Consider the following 14,028-nt stretch of genomic DNA (forward strand, 5'->3'; position numbering starts at 1 on the left):
CCCACCAGCGAGGAGGTTGGGGATGCACAAGAAGTTGGGAGGGAGCACAGCTGGGACAGCTGACCCCAACCGACCAAAGGGGTATTCCATACTGTATGACATCATGCTCAGCATATAAAGCTGGGGGAAGAAGAAGGAAGGGGGGAAGTTTGGAGTTATGGCATTTTGTCTTCCCAAGTAACCGTTATGTGTGATGGAGCCCTGCTTTCCTGGAGATGGCTGAACACCTGCCTGCTGATGGGAAGTAGTGAATGAATTCCTTGTTTTGCTCTGCTTGCATGTGCGGCTTTTGCTTTACCTATTAAACTGTCCTTATCTCAACCCACAAGTCTTCTCACTTTTACTCTTCCGATTCTCTCCTCCATCCCACTGTGTGGGGGAGTGAGTGAGCGGCAGGGTGGGGCTTAGTTGCTGGCTGGGGTTAAACCACGACAGAGCTTCAGATCATAGATGCAGCAAAAGTCCATTTGAACACAGGGGTCAGATATGTTACTGAGACATGAATGTGATTGCCACAGTAGAAATGAGTCAATAACATCCTCACTAATCTGAGAAAAATTAAAGAAATACTCAACTGTTCATTGACCCAGAGCATGATCTCCAACAGAATGAAAACTCCCAATATGAAATATAAATACCTTTTGTTGATGCTAGTTTGTGATCAGTTTTCCTTGAGAGTCTTGGTGATGGTTTTGACACTGCGATCCCTTCAGAGGAAGTTTCAGCTTGACTTCCAAACTGCTGTTGCCTCAATCGACTATCAACTTCCAGTTTCTCCCGGGCAGTCTTGCAGCACTGCTCACTGGTTGCCATGTACAAGTCACAAAACTTTATATATATAAAGAAAAGTAATCTGCTAAGTGAAACATTCTTTCTCACAGTTTTAAGGATTAAAATGTAACATTAGTAAGGAAAGGACAGGTCAATAGATGTAATGCATTTTCTCTTAAAGCACAATATTAATTTTCATTTTCATGAATCAGAGCGACCACCTAAGTGACACAGTAAAATGGAGCCATGATTCAACAAGAAGGTCCAAATATTGAATAAAAATTTAAGTGCGGCTTTCAACCCAAGAGGCGATATATATTCTTTCTAGATATTTGAATACTGATTTTTTTTTTTAACATATGATTCTTAATAGGGGGTTGTTTTTCTCCTATGAAACTCTATTTATGTACAAATCTTTGTGGATTGTTTATTCAGTTCAAAACTTAGTCGTTGCTTACAGATGATGTCAAAAAAACTGATAAGATGTTGCATCTTGAAAATGAGATGTTCAACATATGCAATAATGTCCCCCACACAAGAAATCAGGAAATATCACAGACATAGCAACTCTCACTGATTAGCTACGTTTGCTGTTAATTGTCATCTTTATTCTGCCATTCCTTTAACTCTTACCTTCACCCATACTGTTAGGCTTTGTGTTTACTACTAGGCTCTGCCTCATACATTAAGTTCACTTGCAGCAAGTGACCTTTTCAAGGATAATAACCAGATAAAGTGAGTGAAACAGAAATATATACCAGCCCACGTTCCAGTAGGCAGCTGGTGGGGCCTAGGGTAAGGTCATCAATAGACCAACACGTGGAGGTGGTATGTATTGTGTTTGATAATGCTAATACTGTCAATAACGTCAAGCCAGTAACACAAGAACAAATAATATTGCTCTGTTTGCCATACCTTGTTGTAGTCAAGTTTGCCACTGCAGTTAAAATCAACTTGTTTAGTAATGGTACTCACTTCATCCCGAGTCATTTTTTCACCTCTCTGCAATAAAAAACCAACTCAGTTTAGGTTCCTAATCAAGAATGCTGTTCACCTACAGTGCACATTTACTAAAAACACAAAGAAAGATTCTTTTAATATCCTTTCCGGGAATCTTATCTCGCAATAGATTTAAATGGATTTCAATTTGAATCAACAAAATAGAGGTCAACGTCATAAAAAATTATGTCCTTACAATGCTACTAAATACTGAACAGATGAATTGCATCAGTTTATGCAATTTTGTGGTGTCTTCTGGAAACCTACCATGAATGACACATCAATTATGGAGGAAAATCTTCCATACACTGGGGAATCCCAGCTCTCGGTCATTCTTACTTATATTGTAGCATGCTAACAACAAAGAGCAAAGTGAAACTAACCGTTAGGAAGTTATTTACTTGAGCTCTGCTATTACACCAGTCTACACCTCTAATTTAGTTCACTAGAAGGGTTATTCCAGGTATGAATTTGCCCTGCACCTATCTCTACTTGGAATCATTAGTGTGAAGCCAAAGCAGTTTCTCTCCTTTTAGAACCAAGTCTGAACTTGCATGTCAGGATACCATCTCGAGTGCCCCACTTGCAATGTGGACACAAGGTACATCTCTCTGGAAGAAAGCATGTCTTCCACAAGGTTCTCCAGTGATTTCCTCTACACAGTTTCACAGGGCTGTTCGCAATGACAGAGCAACATACGATTGCTGTACAGAAATCTACTTCACACCACTTTTTAGCTACAGATGCATAGGGTAAACTTGGGACTGGAAACTACTGCGAACTTCATTGTTGGTAAACATGTGATGTGGACATATGGTCCCGGAGCCACAGTGGATTGCAATGAACCAAATCCTGATCCTCCCCTCTTAGAACAGCACCAGTTGCTACTGCAAGCACATCTAGTAAATTCTTCAGTCTTGGTCTATATGAAGCAATGCCCTGACTTTATGTTACAATACAGAGTTTATAGCTCTTCATGGCATACCTACAGTAGGATTCAATATTTGTTACTTCTACCTTTCATTATATAAAGAATATTTCCTTACCATTGCAACTATATCTTTTTGTTCATAGAATCATAGAATGCTTTGGGATGGAAGGGACCTTTAAAGGCCATCTAGTCCATCCCCCCTGCAATTGGCAGGGACATCTACAACTAGATCAGGTTGCTCAGAGCCCCATCCAGCCTGTCCTTGAATGTTTCCAAGGATGGGGCATCTACCACCTCTCTGGGCAACCTGTTCCAGTGTTTCACTACCCTCACTGTAAAAAAACTTCTTCCTTATATCCAGTCTGAATCTACCCTCCTTTAGTTTAAAACCATTACCCCTTGTCTTATCAGTACTGGCCCTGCTAAAAAGTCTGTCCCCAGACACTCATGCAGAATAAGGATTGAAGGTTCTGCCACAATGTTTGAAGTAAACAAATAATTTTGTTTTATTGGGTCAACCACAACAAATGTATGTAAATTGGTTTTTCCTTCTGACCCAGTTTGCTCTCCTCTACATTTCCTTAAAATTGTTTTATTCTCACTTTTGAGAACTCTACTAGAATTCTACTAGTAGTCCATTTTTAATTGTTACGGCTCCCTACTGTTTGTGCTGTTCAAGATGATTGGCTTTTACAATGAAGGGGGTCTTTTTGGCTGTACAGAGCAAAAAACCTGACAGAACAGAGAAAGAAAATCATTGTAATCATCTGTGATGTACATCTATGTAGTTTAAAGTCAGAGCATCAGCTCTGCGCCAACTTGAAAGACTGTTCTGTTTCACGGGTTTTGTTTGCTTGCGTTGCAGATCCTCAGAGGACCTAGATTTTAATCTTGTCAACACTCATCATTCTAACATACTCTTGCTAATGTTTTCTTTAAAGTTCCATCTCCTACAATTTCATCATAAAAATCTCAGCTGCCCTTTTAAAAAAATTCTTTTCTATCCTTTCAGATTATACAATGAAACCTAAAAATACGGTGGCAGTTCAGCAGCTAAATAAGAAGTTCCAAATATTTTTTAATGTCATTATTTTAAGCCATATTAATGACATGTACAGGTAAGCCTTATGATATTTGCATGCTTTGGGTTGATAATGCATAATCTCTAACCAAAGTATTGACTTACCCTAGCACAGTTTACTTTAAGACCCCAATGAACTAACTATATGATCCAGTGAAGTCATTGGCATGACAGAACATCATAGCTGTGATAAAACTAAAGCACTGACCTTAATATTTTATGTGTAACATAAAAATATTATTTTTTAGCCTTGTATCTGAACATACATAGACAACAACTTGCGAGGGGAGAACAGCAAAGGTATGTAATTAATTCTCTCGGTAAAAGTTCATAACCTCAAAGGGCTGCAGAGGGGATCTGTAGAGAACAGAGGGATTTGCGCTAACTGAACCAAGGGAGAGACATGTGCTTCCCTTTCTGTTGCTCCACTGCAGTATAGACAGGGTTTCAACAAAGCATTCTGTGAAAATATGAAAAATATTTTTTCTGCCAGCTTCCACCTTCAAGGCACAATTGCTGAAAGGGACAGACAGGTTATCAACTGCAAGACTGTAAGGGGAAAAAATGGAAGAAAGAGCAGATAACCAAAGAAAAATAGACATAAAATTGAAAAAAAAAAAAAAAAAGAATCAGTTATTGATTCTTTTGATCAGGAATATGTGTTTACACATTCTGTATAGTTTTACCATCTAACTTCCAAAATCTCTATTAATGGTTAAAGATGGATAATTAAGTTTCTACTGATACTTACCGTTGTAAGAATTTTATAAAGTTCATCATGTGAAATATATCCAGTGTTATCTCTGTCTATTTTTCCAAATGCTTCGAGCAGTTCAGGTTTTGTAGCTGGTTTTTCTTTTTTTAAAATAGTACAAAAATCATCAAAATTCAGTGTAGTCGTTTGTGAAGTCCAATATTTATTAACTGTCTTCTGAGATGGATTTCTTCCAGCCTGTTGAAGTACTGAACAATAAAACACAGTATTAACTATATATTCCAGCTGTCAGTAAAGGAGTTTTCTCAAAACATCCTTTACTCACTTTCCATGTTCAGACCTTTTTTTTTAAGGCCAATCAATCCAAGGGAAAAGCAGGTCTGAAGGACAGTTTTGCTTCTAGTCTCAATCCTGTACTCTACTGATACAGACTGACTGTGACCTTCCCTGGCCTTGAATTCTGTGGTTTGTACCAGAGAGGTTCAAGCAGCCCGAGGGGCAGATGAGCTCATTTGCATATTCTTTTGAAAGCAGTCATGAAACAGGCAGTGCCTGGCATCCTAGATCATCCCTCACGAACTATGATCCAGCACAGAGATGACATATGCCGCACTGCTGAGAATCACACCCGCTTTCTTCCACAGAAAAAGGCAGAAACCAGAGAGCAGTCTGTGACTTTTTGTAACACAACAGTATCACAGGAAATATTTTGCTTACAGCTTCCACTTACTCATGTGCACTGTTCTAATAAATTCAATGGGACGTCTCCCTTAAATAAAGTTAACAGGCTCAAATCATTAATTAAGCAAAATATCCATGAATTCAAAGACAGTTTCCTCAAGTGACAAATGCAAAATTCAGCCCAGCGTCTGTATTCCCTGCCTTAATATCAAGGACCTATTATTTGTAAGCTTGCACATTATTAGATCAGATTTCTACTGAGATCCACATAAGCCTCCATTTACTTTGCAAAGAACTGAGATCTAGTGTAGGATTTATGTTAAAGAATCTTTTATGTCACCTCTATACATTTGAACTTATCAATTCAAATTATGCAGCATGAATTTCAAATGTAAAGGAAACATGATACCAACAGACATACATTGCTAAGGCCAACAGCAACTAGTCCCACCTACACCTGGCATTCTTCAAAATTTGCCAGATCTAGCTAGCCTCTTAAAAGCCTTTACCGAAAACATCCTTTCATCAGTTTCCAGTGTGAAGAAGGCATTATGTTAAACTGAAATTAAATTCTAATGCAGTCTGTCTGAAACTGGAGACATGCTTTTATATCCTCCCATACAATCAAGTTTTTTAGGGAAACGCAAAAGATCCTTCATCTTTACCTAGGCTGGCAGTTTGATTTTTAGCCAGCTGACCAAGTCTATACTGGCTGAGAGCAGTTCAGTAGCATCTGTGAAATGAGGTGGTGGCATCGTTACAATTCTCAGTAGGCAACTGTGTCACCATAAAAACAAACAAACAAAATCAGACACCTTTGTTGCTAATCTCTGATTGAATGCCAAGGACTAAATAAAGATTTCTGCCCTGTCACCTCTACAAGTGGAGTCAAAAGAATACAGCAAAGCTTATATCTTTATCCATGCAATGCTTAGGCACATAGCAATTGTTTAAGGATTTCAACATCAAGGTCAGCCAAGGAAGGGCAGTTACTCTGTGTATTTGTTTACATGGATAGCTGAGTTCCCTGGAATGTCAATATAGCACAGTATTCACTTACATTTAACAGAGTATCCTTCAAATATCCGACAATTCTGTATTTTTATATATCCTGGGAGATCAGCACTTGCCATACCCTACATGCCTCCCAAGTTTGTATTTTTGAAAGTTCAATTAGACTGCACCTTTTATTTCTACTTCTTTTCAGAGTGATTCTGATAAATACCTTAAGTAATATTACACTGCAGGAAATGAAGCTACTATCCCCAAGTAAAACTCCCACAAATAAAATTTCGCAGGGCCAATCTCTAAGTGAATATTTCATAGTTTTGAATATTAGCCAAACATATGTAGCAAGAGATGCTCAAACACTGGCACCACTCATTTGATAAATGCCAGAATTTACTTAAGATGCAACATAAGTCTACAATAACTCTCAATGCTTACAAATTTTAAGAGAAGTTCTTAAGTATCTCTGAAAAGACTGAGAGCCTGAGCAACTAATTGCCCTTTCTGAGTTGACCTTGAAACCAAAATGCCCAAACACTTGCTGCGTAGCAAAGTGGCATGTGGATAAGGATGAAAGCCAAAGCATATATAAAAGAGATGACATTTGTTCACACCACTCCTATCTTAAAATCCAGATTATCCAAAACTATCATTAGGATGTTATAAAGGCACTTTTATTACAGCTGAGAAAGCCTGGACAACACTAAGTCACATACTGAAAGAATGTGCTTGCTAATGGGTAGAATTTCATGTACTGGTGTAGGGAAAAAAGCTACAAACAATCAGTGCAACAGAGAAGTACACTCAGCTTTTATAGTGGTGGTTTCCATGTGGAGACCTCACGTATTTTAGGCACAGGCAACGCAGCCATGAGTGAGAAATATTTCCTCACGTATGCAAAAAAGGGATAAGGAAGAATTTATTGCAGAAATGTCACAATCAAAAAGCAGTACCTAGGCCCACCTCAAGTAAGCAACAACACTACCATCAAATTTGGTGTTGTTAAACAACTCACTTAGGTCCCCTGTAAGCTGTCAGCTAGTATTGACTTCTGCCCATTCCTACTGGTGATTTACAGATGAAAAGCTCTGTATACTATTCCCACTTCCACGAGTCATCCACCACCTAGCAACAAAGATTAAGGATTTGAGGAAAATTAAAAACTTTGAGGAATGGTAGTTTCTATAAACTTTGAAAAATCACTATGTGACATATTTTATAACAGGTAAATGATGAAAATGTCTTCAAAAATACAGCCGCCAACACTTGAAATCTGAACCCTATCTAAAACTACTGTAAATTCCTTAAAACAGTTACTGAGTTTATGCATTGGGATACTCTCACTACTGAATTGCTGACTGCTGTTTGTAAACTACCTACTGTAATCATCACACACAATAATTATGGGGAAAAATATCTAATCATTACCTAAACTGAGTTGTTCTTTTGATTTAATATTTTCTAAACTGCTTTTTAAAACAGTTAGATAAGCTGCTCGGCAGTTCATGTAAAAGATTGCTTCTTCGGCATGCTGGGACTTCTTTGCTTGGGAACTTTCTGAGCGTGTGACTGTCTGAATGGAGAGGGATGCATTATTCTCAGGACTGCTGGCCATTCTGTGAAGAATAAAATTACAGTCAGAATTTGTTGCTGTCTTGTCTGTTTAATAACGCCTCTGCTTTGTCCTCTGAAACACAGACTAGCACAAATTATCCTAACATCTAGGTCATAGGTTTTCCATTCTCTAAATCTAGGATGAGAATACTTATCTATGCTTGTAGGTAAGCACCATGAGATCCACAATCAAAAATAGCTTGAGCTCTACTTATTCACAATTTACTCTTAATTGGCAGTAATAAGTTTCATTTTATTTTAATTTCAGACACGTGATATCACAATGATTATATAGTCATGTTATTTGAAAGCATAAAAACAAATTTTCAAGTTATCTGTGATACAAACCATTGCTATCCATGTTTAGAAATAAACTACTAGAACTTGTCCTTACAACATATTTCCACTGGAATTTCTACTCTTGCCACATTAGCTAAATTCTCCTAATGACAGAAACAATGGGAGAATTTGTACAGAAGCACACTTGTTGGCTCTGATGACTTTACTACCACTGTCTATGCCCAGCGTGATTTGTCACAATGGTAAATTAATGAACATACCATACCTACCACTATTTTGCTCGCAGTGCCACTCTCCTCGTTGCCCCAGTTCACTAGCAGTAACAAAGGTGGAGTGTTTTTAGGAAGAAAAAAAAATGCCAATTTAAACATGGCCACAGGTGTGAGAGGCACAGAGTTATTTAAAATACTTTTCCATCAAACAACAATAACTAAGTAAATATTATTGAGAATGGATGCAGCGCTTATCTCATTGGAGAGAGCTCTGTAGCTGCATGATCACAACCGACTCATCGTATGTCAGATTCTCTGTGCTATTTCTCAGTGTTAACAGCAGAGTAAAAGCCCCCTTTGTCCTCCAGTGAAAACTACACATGAGCATGTTTATATTGAACTGCATATTCGTCCGGATTTCCTCCCTCGCTCAAAAGCTGACTTTCATATTTCCAAGACTGATTTAGCTGGAAAACTGGGTAACTTTACACAGCTTCAGCAGAGACACTGTGTAATGTTGTAAACACCATATAACATTCAGTGTAAAAAAGTGATATAATAGTTATTAAATTGATTACATGCTTTCTTCTGGTGCCAGCCCATACCAGAATGGGCCTTTGTTTTCTGCTTTTACAGTTATAACTCAATAAAACATATGGCTAGTAGTAAAGTTGGTCAAAACTGTAACCCTTAATCCTTCAAGTATGTGAAGTTAAGCACACAATTCTACTTTTAAGAGGTACCTAAATATAATTAATAGAAATAAATAAGTCTGACTTTGCATAACTTAGGCCTTTTAAGTACAAAAAGATTACCCATATAATTGTAAATGAATGGAAAAAAGTATGAAATGCATTTTTTATAAATTATTAAAACAATTCGAAGCGGTAACTAATACTGTTTGCTCACCAATGGCCAGTAAACTTTAACAGCAGCTTTTTGCTTTTACCAAGGGTGATTAAGGTTTTTAGAAGGCCACCACAGAGGGACACTAAATCGTGTTGTACTGTTGGTCTAACAGCCTCCCATATTATTTTACCCAATGTTGACTTCAGAAAATATATTCCAGTATAATAAATTGTATATCTCAAGTTCAGCAACAAGACAACGACATCATAGGGTCCCCTTCAGGACTCATTGGATTTTTACTCTGGAGGCCTAAATCACTCGCACCTTGTTGAGTTATATAGGTCTTTTACACTTGGGAAAGAAAGATAATAATCGCTTATCATGGATGAAGTACCCTATTTATAATACACAGACCGCCTGCCTGACACTTTAATATTACACTGGCATTAGAAGGACCCCATAGGGACACTGTGATACAGTCTGGTTACTGCAAACGGGTGTCACTATAATTAAGCACCAGTGTTACATACACAAAATGGAAGTGGGCTAAAGTCAAGGAGGAAAAGAAGAATAAATATTAATTTTCCAGTAACTAGTTTATAAAATGTGAACTCTCGTTTATACTCCTTAGACTTCCCATGACCAAGATATTTCTTACATGGGCCACAGTTCTGCCAAGAAGTGCTGCCAATACATTGCTCAGAAATCCAGTGGGCAATAGCTTAGTGACAGCACTGCCAGCAGCCCCATGGCTTAGGTTGTTAAATTTTTACTGGACAAATGACACTTTAGACAAACTAGACGGAGGGGAGCAATCTGGCCTCGGCTGAAGCGGGAGGACGACACAGCCTAACTATTACTTTCTATTTTAGTTGCTATGTTTCTAACAAATAAAAATCGTCTTCCAACCAGGAGTTAAGTCCTACCCTTCTTGGCAATGCTGACCTTTCCCGCCGCGGGTCCGAGGCCGAGGCTCACCTCCATCCACAGCAAACGCACACCGGAGGGAAGCTTCGCACTGCCGCTTCTTAACCGTCCGAGCCCAAGCGCCCAGGCCTCGCTCACCTGGAATGAGGAAACTCTTTTGCCACATGAATCTCATCACCTCCCTCCCCGGTGGGCGCAGGGGTCTTCTGGGGCAAAATTCACCATACACAAAGAGACATTACAGTTCCCTCCCCCCAGCCCGTCAGATGGGAATCAACTCTCCCGCCCGCACGTCGGAGACCCTCCGCCCTGCCCGGCCCGGCCCGGCCTCCCCCGCAGCCCTGAGGCGCCGGGCTTGGCCACACCTCACCTCCCGCCCAAGCTGGCCTCGCACAAACCTTCTCGGGGGGCGGGGGGGCCGCCACCGCCCCGGCTCCTACCGGTGCGCAGCACCGAGCGCGAAGGCAGCGGGGCCCGACGAGCCGGTCCCCGCCCCGCAGCCTGACGGGCGCAGGCTCCCCCAGCCCGGCCCGCCGCCTCCGCCCGCCCTGCCGCGGCCGCGTCCCGCCCTCTCGGCGCCGTTTCCAGCCGGCGGTGTTTGGCCGGTGCACGACGGCGGCGGCGGGAGATCTGCAAGGGCGGCGGGAGCGGCTCCTGGCGCCGCGATGTCGTAGGTATCGGGCCGGGGCGGCGGAGCGGGTACGCTGGGCTCTAGGCGCCGCTCTCCGCCTCGTCCCCGCTGGTCGCCGCGCCTCCCGCAGCCGGGCGGCCCCCGCGGGCGCGCCGGGCGGCGGTGGAGCGGGGCGGGCGGCCGCTGGAGCGAGGGCCCGTGTGGGACGCTGCGAGGCGGCGCGCTTCTCCCCGGCGGCCTGCGGGCTTCCTACCCGGCGGCGAGCTTGTTCCCTGAGGAGAAGCGTGCTCCTCGGGTTATCCCGGAGAGGGGAGGAGCACGCCGCTGCGTGGGGAAGGGCGGGTTTTGTTCCTACCTCTGTCTTCCAGTTGTTAGATGGGACCGGGAAACATTTAAGATGGTGGCTTCTTGGGGCAGAGCCTTATCCGGACGGAGCTTGGGGGTGTGATGCCCACTGGCATGGGTAGTACCTTCTGTATGTTACATGTATGTTTTCGGCTTCCCCAGCTTTAGAAGGGGGAGTTTGTTTACCTCTGCACACCCCATAGATTGAGGCTGTGTGGTAGCGGGCGGAAGAGTGACGGGAGCCGTGTCACGGATGGGTTGTGCGGAGTTTGACGCCTGGGTTTTGTGCGGCAGGCTGCTGTGGGAAGGTATGGCAGGCCTGCGGCGATAAGGGCATGACACGTTCCCTGTCCGTTTTCCATCAGGCTGTCTCTCTTTGTATTGTCTCCAGTGGGAATAAATCCTGTTTGTCTCTCTCCTGTTCTCTGCAATTTATCAAGCAATAGTCATGTAAGTCTGATGCTGTTCTTGTGTATCTTTGCTAATCGTGGGCTTCTGAAGAACAATAAAGAAAATGTGTAGGATGTTGCTAACTTCACCAGCAGTAAGGTGAGGCCATAAGACTTATGCTACCTCTATATAGGCTTGGGATATTGTCCCAGTTTACAGCTCCTTATGCAATTTCAAAGATAACTTATGTTAGAGCTAACGTAGGTTCCAATTTCTGCCAGTCTTTCTCCTGACCACTGGAAGTTGAAGTAATCATGCCAGACAGTAGTAATACAAAGGAAACATCAATACACAAGCTTTGATTTTTTTTTTGGTGTTTAAGTCTGTTTCTCACTGGTTGCACACCGAGTTTAACTACCATGTAACCTGAACGTAGAAAATGATCACGTATTCTTTCTGCTTTTCCAATTAATAAGACATTTTTGCTGGCAGGTTGTGAAGATGAAGCAATATGTAAATAGCATAGAGGTGTTTTCTTTTTTCCCCAGTGAAGGAGAAACTTAAGAGGAAGCTAACTGAAATGGCCTCAAAATGCACTACAATACTCTCTAGGGTATTTTTAAAGAAACAATATAATTAAGTCCCTGATTCTGTCTGTTCTTTTTTGTGCATTAAATCTATACGTGACTGTTACCATTGCATTCATTCATAAATGAATTGTGAAGGAGAGAAAGTTAAGAGTATGTGGAATTAAAAACAATATTAAAAATCCATTTCTTTATAGAAAGTTAAATTGCATACCTGGACTGTCACTGTTAAGCAGTTCCTCATATAAGTGGTTTCATCAAAGCACTATTCAAGTCAGTAAAGGTCTCCCAATATTAGCAAGGAACTGACAATATGACCTGGAATGATAGATGAACAATACGCTATAGAAGTAGTGTGTAGTTCTTTAACTTGATAAATATTATGGGCAAAATAATCATTGCAGGTTGTACAGCTAGCTATAAACATATGCCATCATACTTAGCATACTTAAGAAAATAAATTAAGCCTTGTCAGGGAATTTTGAACAAATTCAAGGATAGGAAACTCAGGTAAGTAAGTTGTTGTGTACTGTCATCACATATGCCCCATCTTTCTGTCTCCTTTTCTTGTTCACACTCTGACATTTGATTCTACACCATAGCCAAAGCAAGGCTTTTACAGCCATGTAAAAAAGATAAACCGAACTAAAGCCGGTGCTCTTCCTCCATGGTGTTTCATAAAATACTTTAGGAATTTTGTTTGCACCTAGATGCACATATTGGGTTTTTTCCATGTTCATCGTTTGAAAGATCTGAGAGAAGATATTTTGGCTGACTGGGTCTTCATGTTAGGTATCTGGATGAATTTTATTTCAGTGGTCCTAGCCAGGGACTGTATGTAGGCTAAGAGCACAAATTTTAACTTATTTTGAGATTTACCTTCTCACTTCATAGCATCAGAAAGACAATCATTAAAAACAAGCCCACAAGCAAACCAGACTGCTAGGTAGGATGGTCTGGGAAAAGCAAGGCAAAGTTGACCTGAAGCCAAAATTATATCCATGCAGCTCCTTCCAGCGTTGGAAGCACTTGCCTGGAATGAGGCTGCCTCTTCGCCACCATAGTTCAGCGTGTTTGCAGGGGTTTTGCAGGCCAGCAGAGAGAGATTTGGGCTGTCTGCAACTCTATTGCTGTACACAGTACTTGACAGACTTTAAAGAACGTAGTCTTGACCAGTCCACAACTTTCTCTCTAAGAAATTTTCTAAATGTTTATAATTTAGTGGGATTTTCATGTAGTTTCTCATTTATCTTCATCCTACAGCTATGTTGAGTCCAGATTCTGCTTTGCTTTGGCTTCCAGCTTCTTTTGAAGTCCATCATAAAAACTTCCATCACAACATGCCTTAGTATAACATGCAAATGCATTGGCCCCTAGAGCATCCTTTCAGAGTAGATGTATTAATAAATATGTTTCTCTGCTGCCACTGGGGTGGAAGATGAAATGGAGTCTGCATTCCTTAAGCAATATGGGTTTCTATTTTAAAAAGAAATACATTGTAAAGAATTCCATCAAACTGTTACAGCTTTGACTGCCCTTTGGCAAGAAGTTCACACGCTTTCTTAATTTAAATGTTACCTGTTTACTTGGCTTTTTTAAGATAGAATACTTCTCTTGCCCTTTTTGTAATAGAGATGGTTGTAAAACAGTATTCATATAAGACTGTTGCCTGAGTTATGTTTCAAAGATGTGTTTTCATTCTATTTTTCCAATACTTTAATTTACAGTTTTGGAATAGTAACATGAATTTAAAAAGGATATGTTTGGAATGAGGTCATCTTAATTCCTTACAAGTCAAAACATTCTTTTCCAAGATGAAAACTGAACTAAGTTATTGAAATATGACTTATTTTCTAAATCTTGTTTAATTTGATATAATATATATGTTTCTTGGGGGCTGTTCTTATAAAGATTTTAATTTTTTTTTTCCTCATTGTTCTATATAATGCTTTAAACTATTGTTAAGATTTAGGAATGTGCTTTAAAA

At 40.5% G+C, this 14,028-nt stretch overlaps 2 protein-coding genes across 2 annotated transcripts in view; one reads left to right on the top strand and one right to left on the bottom strand.

The window, feature by feature from the left end:
* Positions 1-10,114, bottom strand: part of EFCAB7 (EF-hand calcium binding domain 7) — a 29,170-nt gene extending 19,056 nt beyond the window's left edge. The window contains exons 1-5 of the mRNA XM_082311769.1: positions 10,088-10,114; positions 7,615-7,802; positions 4,534-4,745; positions 1,687-1,773; positions 639-828 (exon numbers count right to left, since the gene is read on the bottom strand). Of these exons, the coding sequence (XP_082167895.1) occupies positions 639-828; positions 1,687-1,773; positions 4,534-4,745; positions 7,615-7,801 (676 nt within the window). The 5' untranslated portion in view covers position 7,802; positions 10,088-10,114. The remainder of the gene's footprint in view (positions 1-638; positions 829-1,686; positions 1,774-4,533; positions 4,746-7,614; positions 7,803-10,087) is intronic.
* Positions 10,115-10,685: 571 nt separating this feature from the next.
* ITGB3BP (integrin subunit beta 3 binding protein) overlaps positions 10,686-14,028 on the top strand; it is a 34,370-nt gene continuing 31,027 nt past the window's right edge. The window contains exon 1 of the mRNA XM_082311918.1: positions 10,686-10,758. Coding sequence (XP_082168044.1) covers positions 10,754-10,758 — 5 coding nt within the window. The 5' untranslated portion in view covers positions 10,686-10,753. The remainder of the gene's footprint in view (positions 10,759-14,028) is intronic.

The sequence above is a fragment of the Platalea leucorodia genome (genome assembly GCF_965183815.1).
Source record: "Platalea leucorodia genome assembly, chromosome: 5".
Lineage (NCBI taxonomy): Eukaryota > Metazoa > Chordata > Aves > Pelecaniformes > Threskiornithidae > Platalea > Platalea leucorodia.